The 22,476-nt window shown below is 33.4% G+C and overlaps 5 protein-coding genes across 5 annotated transcripts; 4 read left to right on the top strand and 1 right to left on the bottom strand.

Moving 5' to 3' along the window:
- The first annotated feature begins 2,037 nt into the window (after positions 1-2,037).
- RBL5 (RHOMBOID-like protein 5) lies at positions 2,038-3,833 on the top strand. The gene is made up of 5 exons (XM_012217814.4): positions 2,038-2,405; positions 2,670-2,833; positions 2,928-3,091; positions 3,175-3,434; positions 3,510-3,833. The coding sequence occupies exons 1-5, from the start codon at positions 2,128-2,130 to the stop codon at positions 3,577-3,579; spliced, it is 936 nt and encodes a 311-aa protein (XP_012073204.1). The 5' UTR covers positions 2,038-2,127; the 3' UTR covers positions 3,580-3,833.
- A 727-nt stretch (positions 3,834-4,560) lies between these two features.
- LOC149499366 (Putative thiol-disulfide oxidoreductase DCC) lies at positions 4,561-6,418 on the bottom strand. The gene is made up of 5 exons (XM_089715672.1): positions 6,136-6,418; positions 5,988-6,045; positions 5,635-5,742; positions 5,059-5,151; positions 4,561-4,922 (listed from the first exon to the last, which is right to left on the bottom strand). Exons 1-5 carry the CDS (start codon positions 6,320-6,322, stop codon positions 4,832-4,834), a joined length of 537 nt encoding a protein of 178 aa, XP_089571798.1. The 5' UTR covers positions 6,323-6,418; the 3' UTR covers positions 4,561-4,831.
- Positions 6,419-7,376: 958 nt separating this feature from the next.
- Positions 7,377-11,812, top strand: LOC149499367 (Peptidase S24/S26A/S26B/S26C family protein). The gene is made up of 8 exons (XM_089726601.1): positions 7,377-7,619; positions 8,624-8,736; positions 9,267-9,338; positions 10,319-10,354; positions 10,564-10,609; positions 10,755-10,842; positions 11,003-11,060; positions 11,363-11,812. The coding sequence occupies exons 1-8, from the start codon at positions 7,541-7,543 to the stop codon at positions 11,411-11,413; spliced, it is 543 nt and encodes a 180-aa protein (XP_089582727.1). The 5' UTR covers positions 7,377-7,540; the 3' UTR covers positions 11,414-11,812.
- Positions 11,813-13,214: 1,402 nt separating this feature from the next.
- LOC149499368 (Tetratricopeptide repeat (TPR)-like superfamily protein) lies at positions 13,215-16,880 on the top strand. The gene is made up of 3 exons (XM_089724397.1): positions 13,215-15,279; positions 15,566-15,640; positions 16,279-16,880. Exon 1 carries the CDS (start codon positions 13,873-13,875, stop codon positions 15,070-15,072), a length of 1,200 nt encoding a protein of 399 aa, XP_089580523.1. The 5' UTR covers positions 13,215-13,872; the 3' UTR covers positions 15,073-15,279; positions 15,566-15,640; positions 16,279-16,880.
- Positions 16,881-17,140: 260 nt separating this feature from the next.
- LOC149499369 (Pentatricopeptide repeat (PPR) superfamily protein) lies at positions 17,141-20,878 on the top strand. Its single transcript, XM_089724395.1, has one exon. It carries the CDS (start codon positions 17,620-17,622, stop codon positions 20,098-20,100), a length of 2,481 nt encoding a protein of 826 aa, XP_089580521.1. The 5' UTR covers positions 17,141-17,619; the 3' UTR covers positions 20,101-20,878.
- The last annotated feature ends 1,598 nt before the right edge of the window (positions 20,879-22,476 follow it).

Here is a 22,476-nt window from a genome sequence, read left to right on the forward strand (position 1 = left end):
AAAATTAAAATCAACTAACGTATAATAAAAATTGTGTGAATCAGCACGTTGACATAAACCAAAAAAATATTTATTGTATAGATATAGCGTAATAAAATTTAACTATTCATTCTAAATAAGAATTTATACTTTAATATTATATAAATAAAAAATTAAATGAGCATAAAGAATGAACATATAACGAGTATAGTCAACGTGTAATGTATGTTATAAAGAAAACTAGTACTATATATAAATGTGGGAATAGGGGGAATAATGAGATTCCCAATATCATCCTCAATAAAATTTAGAATATCTTAAAATAGTCTTGATTGTAGTAAATTCGAAAATTACATTTTATACTAACGAGTGTTTGGATGAGTGGTTTGTCACTTCTCTTTTAGGAGAGGTTGACGGTTTGATCCTTATGGATGAAGCAAATATTCCACGAGAGCATTTTATCCCTTTTTGGGCCGACCCGGTGCAAGCAGGATTTAATTCTAGCTCAGTGGGCTCGGGATTTAGTACTAACTCAGTGGGCTTGGGATACATGTGGTTAAAAAAAAATTAAAAATTACATTTTATTATTTGATTTGATATAATTTCTAAAATTTATTTTTTAAATAAATAAATATAGATAATAAAAAAGAAAAAGTATATTCTTCTTTTGTATGGTTGTATAAAAAATTGTGGGTTTAATTGGTGAGGACATGATGTTTCTTTTATATAATTTTTTTTGTTACTTAATTAACTTAATTTGCAACTTAGAATAATAGAAAAACAAAATACTTGAATAAACTCATTAATCAACCAATATTGGATTGTAGCATGATTTACTTTGTAATTTTCATTTATTAACTTGGCTTTATTTTTTTTTCCCATCAAAATCAAATTTAATTAAATTATAACATTTTCAGGGTTATTTTTGAAATTGAAATTGGCGATTTTTTAATATATTTATTTCTTGTCATATGTTGAGTACTTAAAAAAGTTTTATTCTTAATAAAAATTTGTTTTTTTTTTTTATTTTTTTCATTATTGAATTAATTTGAAACCACTGTCACTTTAATTTAGTAAGAAATATATATCTCCCTTGCAATAAATAAATGACTTCCTAATTAAGTATTTTTAATTTTCTTGATATTTTTCTTTTATATCCTAAATATGTTTGACATAAAAGAAAATGGTATTTATGAAAATAAAAAAAACTAGAACTATACATTTTTATTTTGGGTCATTTTTTAGATTTTAAGAGTTTGTTTGTGTGTATGTTCATATATTCCTTTCTCTAATGTACTGGGTAAATAAATACTATCACTATAACTAAAATGATTACCATTATTAATTTCAGATTATCTTCTCATGTTTTTTTCTTTTACCTATCAGTAAAAAATAATTTATTATTCCTTTTCATTATAGTTGTATACAGATATTAATTTGGGATTGAGCGCAATGGCTGGAGATTGAGGGATAACTTGATTTTTTTTTTTTTAAATACCTATCAAGATTTTAAGAATCTGCGTTTATAAATTAGAGACTGAATGATAAGATATAGATATTGGATTGAACTTTATTTTGAGACCACTTCATTATGTAAAAATAAAATCAAATACGTAAGAAATAACATTGCAAGTAGCTTATACAACAAAGTCCAATACAAATTAACCAATTGTATTTATTTCAAACTAAACAAAAACTTATTTTTAATATTATATAGATAAAAATTAAAAGAGTATAAAAATGAAAAATATAACGAGTATTGTCAACGTGCAACGCACGTCATGAAAAAGACTAATAGTAATAAAAGACGTGTTATATTTTGCGCATGTTATATTAATTAATGAAAAAGTATAAACCTTATGTATAATTTTAAAAAAATCAAGTCAAGCTTGAGTAATAATAAAACTTATGTTTTTGATTTAATCTCTATAATAAAATAAAATAATAATACCAATTAAAAAAAAATTAATCAATCAACCTGCGAATCTAAAGACGGACTAATTGGGAAGGATTTCAATTAGCGGGAGTAACTAACTTAACTACCACAGGCTAGCAATTCTTTACCATCCAAAACATAACCATATCTCGAATTTCTTCCTTTTTCGGTTTTTTTCTTTTTGCTTTCTCTCTCTCCCCTTGTCCGCAGCGATGGGCAAGAGGCCGCCATCTCCAGACATCGAGAAGCGGGCCTATGTCAAAAACCCACCGCCACGGCCACCATTGCCCCCACAGAAACAAGAGCAGTGGACCCCATGGCTTGTGCCGCTCATATTCGCAGCTAATGTAACCATGTTCATCTATACAATGTATGACAATGATTGCCCTACATATACCGGTACAGATAAATGCCTTTTTTATGAATATTTGGGGAGGTATTCTTTCCAACCGTTTAAAGAAAATGCTGTTCTTGGGCCTTCAGTTATCACGTAAGGATTTCTGATCACCACTTTCTATATTTTTTGCCCTTCAAGATTAATCTTTTTTTTTTTTTTTCAAAATTTATTTTTAATCTTTTTAACCTCCATTTTGATGATTCTTGGTATTTTTTTCTTTTAAATCTTCCACTTCAATTCTTTGAATTACCATAATTTTAAATTTAAATTTGTTGGTTTATATGGTTTGTTAATTATATTTTATAATTCTTGAAAGAACAATTATTTTTTTTATTTTAATTCATTTATTATCCGCAGGTTGGAACTGTTAGGAGCACTTGATCCACTAAGAGTAGAAAGGAATGGAGAAGCATGGAGATTCTTTTCTTGCATATGGCTACATGCTGGAGTTCTCCATCTATTAACAAACATGATTAGCCTTCTATTTATCGGAATCCCACTTGAGCAAGAATTTGGATTCTGTAAAAAATTTAATTACCAATCTTAGCTAACTCCTAATTAGCTAGCTTTTATTTTTTAAATCAATATTTTTAATACTCAAAATTACATTGACAGTGAGGATAGGACTGTTGTATGTGATGTCTGGTTTCGGTGGAAGCTTGATGTCTGCTCTAAGTCCGGAGCCAAATATCTCCGTCGGTGCTTCCGGTGCACTTTTCGGACTTCTGGGATCCATGCTTTCTGAGCTTTTCTTGAATTGGACAACCTATGTTAATAAGGTAACACTGTGACAATCACTCAGAAACTGCTTTTCAGAAAAATATCATGTATATGTATGTATAATCTAACACGGTGAATTCAGTGTAAAGCAGTTACCTCCCTCCTGCTAATCATTGGGTTGAATCTATCATTCGGTCTCATTCCTCACGTAGATAATTCAGCTCATATTGGAGGATTTCTTTCAGGATTTCTTCTTGGATTCATTCTTCTAATGCGTCCACAATACGGATATGTAAGCCGCAGATATATACCTGCAGGATATGATATGATCAAAAAGAAACCTAAGCACAAATGCTATCAGTATCTATTATTCATTATAGCATCCGTGGCACTAATTTTCTGGTAATTAATTATTTGCTTTTGAAGATATAATGTATTGGAATTATGAACTTGAGTAATTATTTCTCAAATTTGCAGGTATTTATGGGGTTTAGATATGTTTTACAATGGCCGTAGATTCAAATTTCCTCCTGAAAGCTTGAATTAATTAGGCTATATGTAGTTCTTCAAGCAGTTCAACACCAACAAAAGCATACTTTGTATATTTATATATCCTACTTACTAGCTACTGACATGTAAGTTAATGGTGTAGTTAAATAATTATGCATATTAGACAGTATAAGGAAGTACATATATTGGTGTAACTATCTTGTTCAGTCATCAATGAGCAAGAAGCTCCATATCTTTCTCCAATGTAACCATCTCTTCTTCTTCCAAAGACAAATGCAATTTGCCTTTCAATGCCTGATCTTGTTTTAATTAAGGACAACCATTATGCATTTGCCAAGACATAAATATGCTGCTTCTATCTTGTTCCCCGGTGCGGAGAAGGTGTTTGATAAAATTCATCGCTCAGGGATTGATCATACTGCGGAAGAAGTATATGTAGCATCAAAATTAAGGGATGTTTTACATGGCATCTTTACTAGCAGTAGACCTGGTTGCCAGAGCAGAACAAGCTTTTAAAAAGGAAGCTAAAGCAGTTGCATCCATGATAAAATGTGAAACAAGAAATACCAATGTGTATGTTACCACATGCAAACTTATCATTGTAAGATCAGAATTACCAAAGGTTGCAAGATCATTCGAATTATCCACTTTTGGAAATAAAGTAATTACCCATTGCTTTAATTATAATAAATTTTGATCTGTAATCAAATCTCCTGGATTTTTTTTATTAAATTGGCATATGATGAATAGAACTTTTGTTTCTGCAATGAATTTAGAATAATAGAAAGAATATAAGAGAGTTTATAAAAGAATAGACAAACAAAAGTTCATGTGTAACAAATATAGGGAGAGTTGACAGTACAGGCAAGATCAATAGAATTTTATCTTTAGGGCCTATTTATTGGAGATCTCACTCTCTGAATTGCTAATGTTAATTTTTATAATTGATTAAAGAAGAAAACACACAATATTCTTAAAGTTACAATCTTTGATTGCCATCAAGAACAGAAGAAAGAAATACCAAGAGTAGGTTTCTGTAACCATCTAGCATTAGAACACATACAATGGACAAAGTTTTCGAGTTTTCTCTGTCTAGCAGCAAAATTAGGAACAATAAAAATATATACAAATATATATGAATTGATAAATCTAAAAAGATATACATAATGTCACAACTCTAGTCATTTTAAACAGGGAACAGCTGACAAAAGCAAGATCTTTCGTTTGTGGACTCTGAGACTATGCAGTATAGATACACATAGGAAGAGCGATTACTGAGTTTTTGAGTTTCAATCATAGTACACCTCACATGATTCCGAGCGACCAAAAATTGTATAACGATTATTTGCAACATTGTCATACGCAAAATCCCTTATGAACCTGTAGCAATTCAATATAGATAAAGTAAATAGCAATTGGATGAAATTTTGGTTGTCATAAGCTACTTCAATTGGTTGCCGAACTAAGGCGACTAACAATATCATGCCAAGGAGCAGAAAAGAAAGGGGTTACTTACAGAGGTACAAATTGTAAGAAAAATGCTAGCTGGGGAAAAGGCAAGTCAATGTATTCCATTATCTTCAATACAGCTTCTGATTTGATGTAAGATCTGAAATTCACAACGGGGTCAGTTTTTCATAATTGAATCCATTTTTAACATGCCTGAATTATAGTATAACGTCATGAACTCTTCATCAATGAATTTGCATCATTCAATCAAAAAAGGCAAACAGAGATTCAATTATGAGAATTTAAGTCAAATGTGATTTTAGTTTACATATTTTTTATCTCAGGAACATCTCTCCTATATCCTGTCCATGTTATCCACATACCATTGAGTTGATGAAGAAATTGAAAATGAATATAAATTCAAAGCATATGCTTTAAGAAAAGGATCATTAACCAGTCATGGTCATATTCCAAGAGTAAAATATAAATTCTTCCCAAGATTTGAGACATCAAACCTTTATAGCTGTAAGTTCACAAGACATTTACCATTACAGCCAGCAATTCGCTCAATATTCAACTTCAACACATTCTTTAAATTTTGGTCTCAAGAAAACATTAGACTTTATATGTTCTTACTTCATACCTTTCCTTTTCAACAAGTACAACACTTGAAATATCATCAGGAGCTCTTCCTGATCTTCTGAGCAGCTTTTTGCCTGCCTCGCTCTGGAGAGCTTCATACCTGATTCTCCTGCCCAATAGTAAGACAAATCAAGAAAAATAGCCTTTTAGTAGGGAAAAGAAAATTAAAACTACAAAAACATCATAAATTATCTCATATCCTAATTTGTAAGGGAAATCCCATTTACATCTCTAAGCAAATAGCAATCATTTTTAAGTTTGTCAAATAAAGTTAATTGATCTGAAGTCACTTGCAAACACGAATTGTGCAAAAAGATTTAATCTTGAAATAAGAAAAGAAATTAAAACCTGTACCTTTTACTATCATTCTCACGCACAAACCTTACACCTCCATTGCAAAGATTGCACACACCTGTTAAGAAAACAAAAACTTAAGTAAAACCCATTAGAGTACAAATATTAATAAGGAGGGAAAATGGGTCCTTTGACTGTTTTTCTTTACCATCGAACAACATGATGGGTCTGGAATCTCTCTCGAAGAAGCTATTACTTGCTTTTACCCAATCCACCGTCGTTTCACTTCTTACAGGCGGAGGTGGTAGAGTGGCAAATACAGCCATTTTGCGTCTAACGTGAGCTGTTGGTGCTATGCTTATTCGGGCGCACCCGCCTGGAGTAACTACCGCCATTGAAGAGGAGTAGCAGTAGTCGTCGCTATTCTGTTTCGCGTTGAAGCATTGATTGATAAAATACAACAGAAAGAGGAGATTTAAGGCGAAAGAAATTACGACAAGCCCCGGTTGGCCAACTAGGCGGTAAATGGACATTCGCAATTAGAATGGGTTCATATGTAAATCTAATTAAATTTTGGGTCAAAATAGTAAAAATCGTGAACGCCCCTCCGTTGTGTGGCTCTACTCGTTTGGTCTATCACGTGGGATTTGAGAGACCACTAATAACCTGAAAAAAAAAAATGTAGCTTATTTAGGAAATTTAATGTAGTTATTTCTTGAATATTGTGTATATTAATTTTGAGGGTGAGCTTGAGTAACAACTGAATTTGTTGATATTTCATGCTAAATTATAAACGAATTATCTGTCTCAATTTGTCTTTCACTGCATTAAAAAATAAATTTAATATTTTATTTATTAAAAATTAACAAATTCTAATATCATTGCAATTTGCAAGTAACACAATTAAATTATAAACGTACTTCTCTTTTTTCTGAAATTTTTTATGAAATTAAAAAAACTCGAACCTTAAAATATGTTATTAAATAAAGTTAAAAAAAATCAAAATATGACACTTAAATTACTAATTTGCAATATTACATTTTTACTAAATGAAAATGCATTGCGATTACATAATAATAGATTTTTTTCTTTATGAGTTATTTAGCTAAAATTTCAATAATTTGTCCTGAATTATGTTGAAATAAGAATAACCATTTTTTATAATCCTAAAATATAACTTTTTAAAAAGATATGATGAAAAACAATTTCAATTGGTAAATGTGGCTAACATTTTTTTATTTATATTCAATTTTTTTTTTCTTTCCATAATTAGTGATTGTAGAATATTTTATTAAAAATTTAACAATTATTTGAGGACAATGAAATTGTGAATTTAAAATTAATTGAAATTTAATTAGTAAAATTTAAATTATTTTATTTTATTAATTTAACTAATGAACTAAAATGGAAAAAGACTATATATTTAGAAACGGGACAGCATAGATTATGCGACTTCGTTGGACGAGACCGGGGACACAGAGTGGGGGTTTGTCAAGGCAGAAGCTCATCAAGACAAACCCAAAAAGAAACAAAGAAATATATATAAGGAGGTCTCAGTTCTCGAGCACGAGAGAAAGCAAAAGAAAGGAAAAAACCAAAAAAAAAAAAGGAAAATGGGTTGGATCGGAGATAACGTCGATTCCATCAAATCCATCCAGATCCGCCAACTCCTCACCCAGGCCGTCAGTCTAGGTTTTTCTCTACTTTTATGTTGATGGGTTTTTGTAATATATATGCAATTCCTCGAACTTTCGGGTTTTTTTTTTAAGTCATTGGGTTTCAGAAGAGTTTAAATTTTTAAACTTTACTGCCATTTTTTTGGTTTGTCTGAATTGATTGCATGATTCTTTTTTATTTGCTTGAAAGCGCTGTAATTGATACAGAGAGTGAGGAATTTTACGTTATGGGTGAAGATTAAGGTGTTGGGTCAGGTTAAAAATGGGGCTTTGTAGAGTGAAAATTTTAACTCTGATGAACTCAATGCGTTTGATACGCTTTATGTTGAATTGGCATTTCAGTGTTATTATAGAAAAACACATGTATTGCTTGATAGGTGCGAAATTCCATAATTATATCATAATTTTTTGAATTTGTTGTCCTTATATTTCTTTATGAAGAACGGGCTTTAAGTATTGACGGTCAACTATGAGCTTTTGCTTTATTTGGTTGTAGTTCAAATCAAACATGGTTCATAAGAAGTAATACTAACCTGTTAGTACTATGAATGCATAAAAATCGCATAATTCTGTGCAGCTTTTGGTAAATGGAGATTTATACTTAAATTAAGTATTATTGTTAAAACTGTTGTTTTAAGTACTTATTGGTTTGTATGGGTGGTTTCATTGTTGATTTACAAATTACTTACCAAAAGTATAGCAGCTGGTTATTTTATGTTATCTAATGGCGTTTGGTTGTTTGGTTATGATTCTTAGATGATTATTTTTTAGGAGAAACAAAGTATTACTATTATATTTTGTGGTTAGATCAGGTCCAGTATGCATATCGCTTAAGTTGATTTGCTCCTCTCAACAGTCTTGATAACTTACTATATTAAATTGCAAACATCTTTTAATCAGATAACATACAAATGCTTTGCATCGAAAGAGAAAATTGCACTTCTGATGAATGTTGTAATTTCTGGTTGTGTTCCATCTAATAGAGTATCAGGCCTCTTGAACATCTGCCTTTGTTTTCAGGAATGATTGTTACATCTGCACTAATAATATGGAAGGCATTGATGTGCATCACTGGTAGTGAGTCTCCTGTGGTTGTTGTTCTATCTGGAAGCATGGAACCTGGCTTCAAGAGAGTAAGTCAAACCAACTGGTTCCTCATTTTATCAGATTATTTTCCACATGCAGAATGAAGATTGAACTTACTTATCTTTACAGCCTTTAATGTGTTCTTTGCCAAGTGATCTTACACTCTTGAGGCTTTGGAAGTTTCTTATCATAATGAATCAATTTTTATGGGAGGCCACTTTGCAAACGATGGAGCTTTTTTGTGAAGGGGTTTCTTAGTTAAGAGCAAAATTTAACCTCCCATTCATAATCACATTCGTAATTTTAAAGATCGGAGCATTGCTCTTCATGAATATTCAGAAATAGTTATTAGATGTTTAGAGCTTATTTGATTAATTTGTAAGACTACAAGAAGTGTTTTGTCGTCTTTAATATTTGTTGCAAGAGGTGTTACTGTTAGTGTTTGGTGGCTTTAATTTATTCTTCTTATGCTTAATGATGATGATACTGTAATATAAAGTGATATTTGATATTCACAATTCAGTTCCTTGTACTGATTGATTTACGGTACTTGGCTAATTTTTCACTTCATTTGCAGGGGGACATTTTGTTTTTGCACATGAGTAAAGATCCTATTCGTGCTGGGGAGATTGTTGTTTTTAATGTTGATGTAAGTCTCCTTTTATTGTATGCACTGTTTTGCAGTCCTTGATTGCATTTTCAATATGCTTTCTGTTTCTTCATGAGCTTGTGGCTCTGTTTTCCTTTTTTTTTTTTCAATGCCTTCGAACAAGACTTTTGTTTTATGAGTATCCGTCATTGTGCTACATATTGAAGAAAATACTTGGTTGTTTAATACTGAAATCTAAACAATTACCAATAACAATTTTCATATACTTGTAGTGGCAGAAGTGTTTTGGGTTTTCAGTCCACAGAAAAATGTCTGGTTTACCTATGATTGGAATATTTGCTTTGTTTTTTCATGACAGAGGAATGCTTTTTCTCTTTTTCGGTAACATACTGATTATTAATACCATCTAAAGATATGACTTACACTGCCGCACAAATCAGATTCTTGACTTGCTACTTAATTTACCTTTATATTAAATGATTTAGTTTAGCAAACTCTTTTTACCATAGATCAATTGTAATAAATTGTATATAGAATAAAACTAATTTTTGAGGTGGAGTGATAGGACAGAAAAGCCATAATTCTCAATATGGATAGAAACTCAATTGTTATATGAAGGAGCAGGTTGAGTTTATGTGGTGATAGGTTTTGCTGTACTTAAGTTAATTAAGTGCCCAGGGTAAACTTGTGTGTTTTGACTTGCACATTTTGTCATTCATACGGATCACCATATAATTTTTATTGCCAGAAGTTAATATTAAAAGGCAAATGAATGGAAAATACAAACAGTAATTTGGCACATAATTTATATTAGTCTCAGTCTGATGTCATTGTCATTGGATATCCAGTTGATAATATTATATGTTTACGTTTTTTGGATATAAGTTGGTCCGTGTTGATGTGCTTTTGTGTTTCTTGATATGCTAGTCTATTTTCCGCCCTTTGAATATTTATGTTATAATTCTACCTTTTTCCATCACCATATGGATACTAAAGGATGCTACTCTTTTAATGATCAGGGCCGTGAAATTCCAATTGTCCATCGTGTAATTAAGGTAAAGATTTGGTTCCCCATACTACACATTCATTTTGATTCCATACCTGTGCCAAAGAATGACTCATTTGCACTGAAGTTTAATTCCAATCTCTCTTTCTCTTTGGTCTGCACCAGCTTTTGAATTAAATTTCTGTGATTGCAAATAAGTGCAGAAATGAAAATTTTCACCTCTTGTCTGATGATTCTTGATGATTAATTGTCATGCAGGTCCATGAAAGGCAAGATACTGGGGAAGTTGATGTCCTCACGAAAGGTGCCAGCTTCTTGATCAAAGGATTAATTATTAAAATTGACATTGTTGCTTCTTACGTCTTCCTATGTCTTCAAACTTCTTGCTGTTTTTAGATATGTTGTTTTAATAATCATGCTAAAATACTCCCATAATCTGGTTTCTTCAGGAGATAATAATTATGGGGATGACAGGCTTTTGTATGCCCAAGGTCAGCTCTGGCTGCAGCGGCACCATATCATGGGCAGAGCTGTTGGGTAAATGCTTCATCTAGTCTTTTTTTTCTTCTTCCCATTTGCAGTGGGATTTGTATTTGACTGCATTCTAGCAAGCCTTCCATTTTGGATGCTTGTGGCAGACTATAATAGCACGGATGTCAGATAGACTCCTCATGTTGCTGACATTTTCTATTTTCAGGTTTTTACCTTATGTTGGTTGGGTGACAATTATCATGACTGAGAAGCCTATAATCAAGGTTTGTTTTCTCTATGAATCATTTTTAAAATGGAAGAAAATTAATGTTTGAATGCTCATGCTTTTGCATCTACTTCTGCTGCTACTTTTCTTGTTTAACGAGATGACTCCTCTCGATACGCTTCAACAATATTTTTAAACATCCTTTTCGTTGTCAATTACAGCCATTTAGTTTTGTATTCTTGATATTTCTTTTCATTGCCAAGGTTTTTACTTTCAATTGCATTCTCATTGTCTCTGGTTCACTTGACTGCAAGAAAACTCCGATTCTGTTGACTCATAGCCCCTGTTTTTTGCTTGCAGTACATCCTTATCGGCGCACTGGGATTGCTTGTCATAACTTCAAAGGACTGAAGGATATGATAGCAATTTGAAGGCTTGGGGGGAAAAAAAATCCAAGTAAACGATTCTTGTATGACATGTTGCTAGTTTTTTCCTAGAGTAAAAGTTTAGTCTTAAAGATGGAAAGAAGAAGAAGAGGGAAGTTAACTGGATAAATTAAGCCATGATAGATTGTTATGCTTGACTAACAGTAGAAACTTGATTGTCTGATATTTGTAGTTGCTTTTCGGTTAACTTATCCCATGGAGAGGGAGGAAAAGCAGATTTGTTTTGGATAATAAATATTTTTAAAAAGAAAAAGGGATTGTAATGGTGAATGATATTCAGAAATATGAGGATCTGAAGGATCCCTCTCTGACTGTTTAGCTGAGATAGCATAAAATCAAGATTATTAAACCTCTCCTACCACCACCAAGGCTGTTTGTCTTTTTGAAGATTCCAAATGTTGCATTTCTTGAATCAAATTAAATAATCAACTGTGTATTCTTGAAATCAGAAGACCAGAACTATTCCACAGAATAAATAGCTATGTTTCCATTTTCCAAAAAAAAAAAAAAAAATGTTGATCTTTTATTGATTAGAATGAAAAATATATTAGAAGTATGATGGAAATCAAAAAATAAATTTAATTGTAATAATCTAAATAAATTTAGATATAAAAATACTAACTATATTAATATTTTTTTGGTCAGTTTATTTATTTCTCCGCATCAATTCATGTATAAAATATTGTAGATTTAATAATTAAATATCTAATATAATAAAAAGGAACTTTAAATAAAATTTAATTTTGTCAAGAACTGTGACTTGATTAATTGTGATTGTGTGGAGAGTAAGATGTATTGCATTTGACTATTTTTAATTATAAAATTGATTAACATTGAAACGTAAAAGGTTTTAAATTTGAGATTTTTATTAAAAATATTTTCATCTAGTTGATAATAATTAATATATATTAACCTTCCGATGATATCAGGATAAATTTATAACTTAAACTATGAAATCTTAAAAGTTGAAAATTTGTTTTTGGAAAATTTTAAATTTAAATCTTATTAAAATCAATATGAATTTGAGTGCAAAAGATAATTAATGTTTTATGTAAAGACATTACTATAGTTCTAGAACCACCAATTTTGATTATAAAAAAGGTAAAATCATAACCAAATTGCTTTTAAATAGTTGTTTAGACGGTTTTAGAACCGTTGGTTTTGAATTTTTTTAATTTTAAATCAAAATTAAATAATATATTTTAATTTTTAAAATATTTTTTTATAACTTAGAGCTTAAACAAATAATAATAATAATAATAATAATAATAAATATTGCTATTGAAAAAAAAACTTAATCAATTTAATAAAAATTCTTAAAAATTACTTTAAAAAATTATAATAAAACGAAAAAACAAGTTTGCAGATTTTTTAAGAATATGTTTTTCACGGTTTAAAATTGGAATCGCCAATTTTAAATAAAATTCGTCGGTTTCGATTTTTCAAAAATTAAGAACCGAGACTGAATTTTAAGTTCATGGTTCCGATTACAGTTTTAAAACTAGAACCGCACCATGATTAATTGCTGATTTTGACCGATTCGGTTTTATTTTGAAACCGAACCATGGTCATCTGACGATATTTTTCCTTACAAATTAGACCAATTTAATTTTTTTTATTTTTTTATTTAGTGTTCGAAAAATGGACTTTAGGGTTAAGTTCAAGACACGAAGCTCGAAACAGATCCACTAATCCAACCAATCATCTTCAACCAACATGGCAGTCCATGTTAGCTTACCGTGAGCCTCACCAAGTAGCGGTTGACAAAGCAAAGCTAAAAGAAGTACTAAACCTAAACCCCAAAACCTCCTAAGCCAAGGAGAGCCAAACCACAATAACAAAACCACTCCTCTTCGTAGATCCACTCTGTTTTTTATTCTCTCTTGTTAATCTCCTTTTCTTTCAGTTTCTATTAATATCGCTGCAATCGTACATATATCAGATTAAACGGGAAGACTTGTATTTTCTCTCTGTGTTTCCAATTATGATCTGATTCGTTTATTGATCTAAGATTGTTTGGGCGTTTATTACATTGGGTTTTTCTCTTTCTTAAATTTTTATCGAGGGTGTCTTCAAGCTAGTAACTTGGATGAATTATTTTGTATCGAGTGTTTCTTCAAGTTAGTGACTTAAATAAAGTTATTTGGAGTGGGTTCGCTTTGTGTTTGATAAAAGTTCTCAAAGAATTGTCCTTTTGAAAAGCTTCATTATTTTTTGGATTAATTGGAAGTTGTTAGAATAATGGTTTTTGTACACGGGTATGTCTCTGTTCGACGAAAATCCTTGTGGGATACTTTATTTTGAAGTATTGATGTTTATGGGTTTTTATATGGACAAATGGGTATTGAAGATCTTTTGAGATTAGTGCATAAGACATTGAGGTTTCTGTATGGTGATGTTTCAGTTTGAGAAACAATCCAGAACATGCTCTCTCTGCGACTTACTCGCAGATTCTGCCATTCTGCTGCTGCCATTGCATCAACTGATAGTCCTGCAGTTGTATCTAATTATTCGTTGAATAATAGACCTTTGGAGGAACCTGCGCTTATCAAGCTAAAAGCAGAGCGAGACCCTGAAAAGCTATTTAACCTTTTCAAGGCTAATGCTCAGAATAGGCTTGTTATAGAAAACCGGTTTGCATTTGAAGATACTGTCTCTCGTTTAGCTGGTGCTCGCCGGTTTCATTACATTGAGAATTTGCTCGAGCACCAAAAGACTCTTCCGCAAGGTAGGCGTGAGGGGTTCATTGTAAGGATTATAATGTTGTATGCTAAGGCAGGAATGGTTAAGCATGCTTTAAATACTTTTTATGATATGCATTTATATGGGTGTAAAAGGACCGTTAAATCTTTTAATGCTGCGCTTAAGGTTTTGACAGGAACTCGCAATATGGTAGCCATTCAGGATTTTCTTTGTGAGGCTCCTGAAAAGTTTGATATTACGATGGATATTTTTTCAATTAACATTATTATTAAGGCTCTTTGTGAGATGGGTTATTTGGATAAAGCATATCTAGTCATGGTACAATTTCAAAAGTCTGGGATAGAAGCTGATGTGATTACATATACAACACTTATTTCAGCGTCTTATAGGAATAAACTATGGATGATTGGTAATGGTTTATGGAACCTTATGGTGCTTAAGGGTTGTAAACCCAACCTTGCAACTTTTAATGTCAGGATTCAGTATCTTGTTAACAGTAGACAATCATGGGAAGCTAATGATGTGATGCGTCTGATGCAGAGAATTGGGATTGCACCTGATCAGGTTACATATAATTTGGTTATCAAAGGATTTTGTCTGGCTGGTTATCTTGAGATGGCCAAAAGGGTTTACTCTGCTTTACAGGGTGAGGTATACAAACCCAATTTTAAAATTTACCAAACCATGATTCATTATTTGTGTAAGGGTGGGGAGTTTGATTTAGCATATACAATGTGCAAAGACTGTATGGGAAAAGGTTGGTATTTGCATGTTGATACCATACATGCACTACTAAATGGACTAATGAAAAATGGGCATCTTGGTAAGGCTAAGTTGATTGTGACGTTAGCTAAAAGAAAAGTGCCTCCTTTTTCTTCAAGTCAATTGAGTTCCTTCTATTCCATATTGTCTAACAGTTGATTCAGTTGATGGAAAGACTTGGGTGTATAATCTGCAGCTTAACAGGACAAGCTATTCTTTTCTGTCATTTTTGGTGGTTTGCTGAACCAAATCTTAGTGGTTAATATCAGACCAAGGAAACATAGATTTTCTTCCATTGTCTTGTTGTACCAACTCAATAAAGTTCATGATGAAATGAAACTTCTAATGGACAGTGCCGTGATTCTTGTAAGTCGCCGATTTCATGCAAAGCTTTTTTCTTTTCTATTTCCCAGTTTGCATGCAACATCATAATATGTGACCGTGCATATGCATTATGTTTATTGTTCTTCAACCTGTACTTTGCCAATGATCACTCCTTCTAAGTTGATATGCCTTACAGTTTTCAAGTTTTGTTTGTACTCGTATTAGATTTGTCACTATAATGATACTTTTGCATGGGTTTTATATTGTAACTGTTGCTTCAACGGTAGTTGATTTCTAAGATCAAGCATGTTGTAACATTTTTGTCCAGCTTCTTTGTGAAGAGCTCAATGGCGAAAAGAAAGAAGTCAGTACCCTGTCCTATATTGCTTAGATGCTAAAATTGGTAAGCATCATATTTCGCTTATTACTGTTGTGATTAGCATGTGTTTTTAAATTGCATAAGATACTTAAAAGTAATATGTCACAAACGAAAGTGTCATCTACAGCCTATAAGCTTGCATGTGTTGGGATGAGTGGAGGTTAGTGTTTAATTGCATGTTCAGATATTTTATGTTCTAATTGTTTGTACTAATAGCTGTAATAAAAAGCTATTGGAAAATTGATATATTATGTTAACTCCTTAGATATTATTCTAATATCTCATTGGCTAGAATGCAATTCTGACCTACTTTGTTGGTATACATATACTTTGTTGGTATATCACTTTGTGGATGCTGATACGTAAGGCTTTGCTTCCATACCATCTAATGTTTTAAATTCTGACCTACTTGTTGAGAAGTCCATAAATTCCCATGGTAAAGGGTTTGATCCAATAACTCTGTCTACATATACTTCTGCTAATAAACAGGGATATGTATATTAGGAAAAGAAACCAAATGATAAGAGGCCATAGTTTAATAAACTGATCTTTCTCTTTTGCACACAAAAATAAAAGCCAACATTTTGTATGTTCTTAACTTTGCAATAAGTCTTCTCAAATAGAAAGGATGGTTGACCCTTTTGTCTGTTGTACTTGTGTAGAGAGAAATCACAAATCAGCATTGGCATGCGAAAAAGTTGAAGCTCATGGAAGAAGCAAGCCTTCAAATAAAAGGTGCTCTTTCTGAATCAAGCCAATGGAGTAGAAGCAACAATTGGGAATTCCTTGGCACTGTTTAGCAGCCGAACAAGGTCTTGAATTGGAAAGTCCTACCCTATGGCTTGGTAGCTCAAATGTGATTATAACACTCTCGGCGAGAATCACATAGTCATCATTCTGACCCGAATAGCGTGACTTCTTGTCTGAATGGACGTGGATGAAGTGGCTATGCTTGTGAAAGGTTGCATGGGTTTTAAGGCTCCAGGTTCTTTTGTAATCATCACATGCATATAGGTTTGGGAACATTCATTCCTTCTCTCCAAATTGGGGGAATTCAGTTTAATTGTTTATTCATTCTTTGCTTGGCCAGTAAAATGTATGCTAAATTGATACTATCGTCACAGGATAAGATTATAAGAAGCCTCTGTCTCTCCTTCCCCCACCCCCATCCCCCCAACCCCGGCCCCGATCTGGTATGATTTTAAATGATGCAAGAATGTTGTTTTGTTTTTGCATTAGCAGGATCCCAACTCATTGTTTTAAATTTTGGGGGAACCATGTAGAATCCATTAACAATAATTTTCTTTTCTGGTATACGTTAACAGAAATTCTGAACAGCCTTAAGGTGGCGTTAGCATGTGACTGACAATTTTGTGAAATTAATTTTCCTAATTTATTTTTCCAAAAGATTTTTAGCTAGCAAATGCCTCCTAAAAGAGGAAATATACTGGGATCCTAGCGGCCCAAATGGGCCTACGTAATGTACCCAAGAGAGAGGCACAGAAAAGAAAACTCGAAGCATCATTTCAATCGAAATATTATTGAAATTGCAGAGCTCTAGTTATTTACAATAGTATTTTTCAATAAGAAGCATTTATTACGCATTAAATACCACCAGCATAGGGCACAGATTAAAAACAAAAAATCCACAAAACTGACAGTTAAGAAATGTTCAACAATGGTTTTCCAAACACAATACACTGGCAGTGGCACGACTGACTCTATCAATTTTTCTTTTTTCTTTTTCTTCTTTTTGAACACAAAATCCAGAACCATCTCAAAGTCAGCAGTCAGCACAGTAGAAATAAACAAAATAAAAAAAAAAAAAACAACAAATATCCGACCCTGCAATCGGAGCTGTGCATTCAAATTTAGCGCCTATTTCGCTTTTGCAGAGCAGCCATATCCATATGCAGTCTAAACTCTAAAGACAAAAATACTTCAAATACTCTTGTGTAGAATAAAACCCTGAAAAACTCATTAGATATTCTCTTCATTTTCTCATGTCTAAATCTCTCCTCTCTCGCATCAAACCCCTTCGCCACCCAAAACCCACTTCGTCTTGCATTCCCTCTACACCCCACCTCAAATATCTCGTCAAGGACACCATTCGAATCATCAAGACTGAGACTTTGTGGCAAGAAGCACTCGAAATCCGTTTTTCTGAGACAGACACCCGAGTTTCAGAGATTGCCCACTTTGTGTTTGATCAAATTCATGACCCGCGATTGGGTCTAAATTTCTTCGAATGGGCCTCAAAGCAATCAACTCTTAGCAATTCCTTAGATGGGTTTGTTTGTTCTTCACTTTTGAAGCTCTTAGCAAGATTTAGAGTGTTTAAAGAGATTGAGAATTTGCTGGAGACAATGAAATCCAAGGAGTTGATTCCTACGTGTGAAGCTTTGAGTTTTGTTATAAGTGCGTATGCAGGTTCTGGGTTGGTTAAAGAGGCCCTTGAATTGTATAATACTGTTATTGATGTCCATAATTGCGTGCCGGACGTTTTTGCTTGCAATTCATTGCTCAATTTGCTGGTACATCATGGAAAGGTTGAGATTGCACGTAAAGTGTACGATGAAATGGTTGATAGAAATGGTGATGTCGACAATTATACCGTTTGTATTGTGACAAAGGGCTTGTGTAAAGAAGGGAAGGTTGAGGAAGGTAGGCATTTGATAGAGAAGAGGTGGGGAAAAGGGTGTGTGCCAAATATTGTGTTTTATAACACACTAATTGATGGTTATTGCAAGAACGGAGATATTGAGAGGGCTAACTTGCTTTTCAAGGAGTTGAAAGTGAAGGGTTTTTTACCCACAGTGAAGACTTATGGGGCTATGATTAATGCGTTTTGTAAGAAAGGTAAGTTTGAGGCAGTTGATAAGCTTTTGGTGGAAATGAAGGAGAGGGGTTTAGCTGTTAGTCTTCAAATTTTTAATGGAATTATCGATGCTAGGTTTAAGCATGGTTGTGAAATTGAAGCAGCAGATGCTGTAAGATGGATGATTGAGAGTGGTTGTGAGCCTGACATGGCAACGTATAATACTTTGATTAATGGTTCATGTAGCAAAGGGAAAGTTCGTGAAGCTGAAGAGCTTCTAGAACATGCAATAAGGAGGGGGTTGTTTCCGAACAAATTTAGTTATACTCCTCTTATACATGCCTTTAGCAAAAATGGGGAATATGTTAGGGCCTCAGAGTTGCTTATTGAGATGTCAGAAAGAGGACATACACTGGATTTGATTGCTTATGGAGCACTTGTCCATGGGCTTGTTGTTGCAGGGGAGGTTGATGTTGCATTGACGGTTCGAGATAAAATGATGGAGAGGGGAATATTGCCTGATGCAAATATTTATAATGTTTTGATGAGCGGACTCTGCAAGAAAGGGAGGTTTCCTGCTGCAAAGCAGCTGCTTGTGGAGATGCTTGACCAAAATGTAACACCTGATGCATTTGTCAATGCCACTTTAGTTGATGGATTTATAAGACATGGTAACCTTGACGAGGCCAAAAAACTTTTTCAGCTCACAATTGAAAGGGGTATTGATACCAGTGTTGTTGAATGTAACGCCATGATTAAGGGTTATTGCAAATATGGAATGATGAATGATGCACTATTATGCTTTAAAAGAATGTTTAATGGAGTCCACTCTCCAGATGAGTTCACCTATTCTACAATCATAGATGGATATGTAAAGCAGAATGACTTGCGTGGAGCACTGAGGATGTTTGGACTGATGCTGAAAAAGACATGCAAACCAAATGTGGTAACTTTTACCTCTCTAATTAATGGGTTTTGTCGCAATGGAGACCTCAACCGGGCTGAAAAAGTTTTTGAAGAAATGCGATCTTTTGGATTTGAGCCTAATGTAGTAACATACACTATCCTTATTGGCTACTTCTGTAAGGAGGGTAAACTCACAAAAGCTTGCTTCTTTTTTGAGCAAATGTTGATAAACAAGTGCATTCCTAATGATGCTACTTTCAATTATCTGGTCAATGGGTTAACAAATAATAATGGAATTGCAATTTCTAGCAAAAGAAGTAATTCACAACCGAATCTAACTCTGGAATTTTTTGGAATGATGATCTCAGATGGATGGGATTGGAGGATCGCTGCCTACAATTCTATCCTCTTATGCCTTTGCCAACATAAAATGGTGAAACCTGCTTTGCAGTTGCATGATAAAATGATGAGCAAGGGGTTCCCCCCAGATCCTGTCTCTTTCATTGCATTGCTACATGGTCTTTGCTTGGAAGGAAGATTGCAGGACTGGAATAATGTCATCCCCTGTAATTTTAATGAAAGACAACTCCAAATTGCTGTCAAGTACTCGGAAAAACTGGATCAGTTCCTCTCCGAAGGACTAACTTCTGACGCCTCACTTCTTTTGCAGACCTTGGTTGAAAAGTTCAAGTTCCATAACCAAAAAAAGTCCCATCAAGATAGAGAAGAGAAACCTGACTTTGGTTGTGCTTTGAACTGAGCTGGCAGTTAAATGAAGAGGTTGGGCTAAATGCCTTGTTCTAGTAATCCTTCAAATGCTTCAGTTCCTTGATGAGGTCTGTCAGAATATCCTTTAACATCCTGTTGGCTATCTGATTTAATAGTCTGTTGGATAATGTGGCCCTTGAGGATGTGATGTCATTCACCACCGTGATGCAGCACGAAACCTTGGCAGTTGAGTTCTTATTCGAGTCATGCATTTAATTTATGGGGATATAATTGAGTTTGGCAGTACCTGATTGATTATAACTCAATTTTTCTGTTGCATACGGTTTCAAACTGTCGAGGTGCATGTAGTAGTCGAGGCCACAGCATGGTTCCTAAGCATGGGGCCCATGGTTCTGTTACGGAGGAAATAGCCTTAACCCCCTCCCCTAAACCAGCTAACTGGCTTGAATCACTGGTTTCAAACTGGAACTTTTACAAATAAAACCATCACCAGAACAGAACCATGACCAGGTGTAGCTGTAACGTATTTGCAACTGTTGGCAAGTTATGAAAGGTCATTCAACTTTGCTTTTGGAGGTGTGCGTGTGAATATCATTTTTTACATCTTTTGATCTAATGCAACTAGGAGAAAGTAAATCCCGTTCATCAGTTATGTATACAGACTAGATAATATTGATACCTTGATTTTTCTGACCTGTAAATTGTTTAAGCAATGCGATGCAGTGACCAGTACACTTGTTCTAGACAGTTGAAACTTGAAACATGAACAATTTCTAATATATGAGGTGTCGTTTAACACTTTCTTTACAGTCTCTCCTGTTTTCTTTTCTTAGAATATAAATTTTGGCAGGTAAACGGCGCAAGATTTTTATGTCTCAGTTAATGTGATTGGAATATGTCATTCTGACTAGTTTTCTTATGCATCTGACCTCTGAATCCATTTCCTGATTGAAAAAATAAAACTATGCTTAAGTTTCAATTATCTGAATGCAATCAAGAGAACATCTACATTTCACATGTTAACGCAGCATTAAAATAGAATAAAAAGCCATTGTCGTATCATCCAATTCAAATCGCATGTAATCATGTGCTAAAATTCTAGATAATAATTCTATGATTTAAATATAATTTGTTTTACATTATAGCAAGAAACTGATTCTGGGAGCATGATATTGCCAATTTGAACTGCTACATGAAATACTCCTTCAAATCCTGCATGAAACAGAAGTGGTGTAAGTAAATAGCAAAATAATAATATCAGTTTGAACATTTTTGTCAACTAGTAGAGGTAAGAGTGATCTTTACTGTTTAAATTCAACATTGATTTTTCTGCGAGTACGGCGCGAAATTGCAGAAAATGCATCGTTGGACATGAGAACGGTAGAGGGACATGGTGTTCTTGGGCAAAAATCCACCACTTTACATCATTGGTTTTACGCTTGCAAGGCCTATTAGCTCCACTCAGACATCTTAGTCTATAACGCCTTCCACAGGCAGCACCATTGTCCCACAATCCTTCACTCACTGCAACAAATAGATTTCCAGGTGGAAATTGATCTTCCCTGTTTCCGTTGCATCTGGTAGCTGTGAAATATGAAAAAGGCTTAATCATTGTAAATACAGAGAGAAGTTACTTTCAAAACAGATTTTTTTTTTTTCATATATTAAACTTTATCCTCTTCTCTTCTTCGAAATATCAAAAGGGGAAATGAAATAGAAGAGAATGTGAATAAATAGGTATGGAGGATCATAAGATGATGCAGTGGCAATATCCCCACACTTCTCCGCATACAAGGGCTATCATAATCGCCACAACTAATAGTCTCATCTCCAGAGGAAGGAACAAGGTAGTATCCTCTAGCGATGGTGCCTTCTTCATTGCCATATATATATGTACACACACACAAAGGGGCTGTGGTGAAAATTTGACTCCCTTGCCAAACTACGAAGAGCATTTATCATAGCATATATTTCAACTGGACAAAAAATTGTGGTATTTTTGACTAAAACAACAACTTTTGGTTTCTTGACCTCAGATTCACTAATTTTTAAGAAACTTAAATGGATAGACATTCCTGGCTAGGAAAGAGTAACTATAATTGATTCTTGAAGTTTTTGATTGACGTATATGCTGCCTTTTGATTTGGGTCATATGTGCTTGTCTTGATACGTAGAAGTTATGAACATACCATCAATCATTGTGATTATAATTATTGGTTGATGAGTTATGTACCTTTAACCTTTACCCAAACCGGTTTCCAACTTTGGCATTTACTTTCTGATGAAACCCTGGCTTCACATTTTGAAAGAGTTGTCATTGTCAGTTTTGTAGGCTGTCAGAAATTGATTTTTAAACTTGCTTTTTAGGTTTAGCTGGTGGAAAAACAATTAGGAGTATCTTGTGCTA

This window comes from Jatropha curcas, chromosome 1, assembly GCF_041381405.1.
Source record: "Jatropha curcas cultivar XTBG-Jc1 chromosome 1, XTBG_Jcur_1.0, whole genome shotgun sequence".
NCBI lineage: Eukaryota > Viridiplantae > Streptophyta > Magnoliopsida > Malpighiales > Euphorbiaceae > Jatropha > Jatropha curcas.

What these genes read in the sequence shown, in the direction of transcription:
- RBL5 (XM_012217814.4), top strand. Translation starts at nt 2,128, where the DNA reads ATGGGCAAGAGGCCGCCATCTCCAGACATCGAGAAGCGGGCCTATGTC. An exon ending in CTTGGGCCTTCAGTTATCAC is followed by an intron (nt 2,406 to 2,669) that starts GTAAGGATTTCT and finishes TATTATCCGCAG; the next exon opens with GTTGGAACTGTTAGGAGCAC. An exon ending in TGAGCAAGAATTTGGATTCT is followed by an intron (nt 2,834 to 2,927) that starts GTAAAAAATTTA and finishes TTACATTGACAG; the next exon opens with TGAGGATAGGACTGTTGTAT.
- LOC149499366 (XM_089715672.1), bottom strand. Translation starts at nt 6,322, where the DNA reads ATGGCGGTAGTTACTCCAGGCGGGTGCGCCCGAATAAGCATAGCACCA. An exon ending in GTACTTGTTGAAAAGGAAAG is followed by an intron (nt 5,152 to 5,634) that starts GTATGAAGTAAG and finishes TGTGAATTTCAG; the next exon opens with ATCTTACATCAAATCAGAAG. An exon ending in TTCTTACAATTTGTACCTCT is followed by an intron (nt 4,923 to 5,058) that starts GTAAGTAACCCC and finishes GAATTGCTACAG; the next exon opens with GTTCATAAGGGATTTTGCGT.
- LOC149499367 (XM_089726601.1), top strand. Translation starts at nt 7,541, where the DNA reads ATGGGTTGGATCGGAGATAACGTCGATTCCATCAAATCCATCCAGATC. An exon ending in TTGTTGTTTTTAATGTTGAT is followed by an intron (nt 9,339 to 10,318) that starts GTAAGTCTCCTT and finishes TTTAATGATCAG; the next exon opens with GGCCGTGAAATTCCAATTGT. An exon ending in AGTTGATGTCCTCACGAAAG is followed by an intron (nt 10,610 to 10,754) that starts GTGCCAGCTTCT and finishes TGGTTTCTTCAG; the next exon opens with GAGATAATAATTATGGGGAT.
- LOC149499368 (XM_089724397.1), top strand. Translation starts at nt 13,873, where the DNA reads ATGCTCTCTCTGCGACTTACTCGCAGATTCTGCCATTCTGCTGCTGCC.
- LOC149499369 (XM_089724395.1), top strand. Translation starts at nt 17,620, where the DNA reads ATGTCTAAATCTCTCCTCTCTCGCATCAAACCCCTTCGCCACCCAAAA.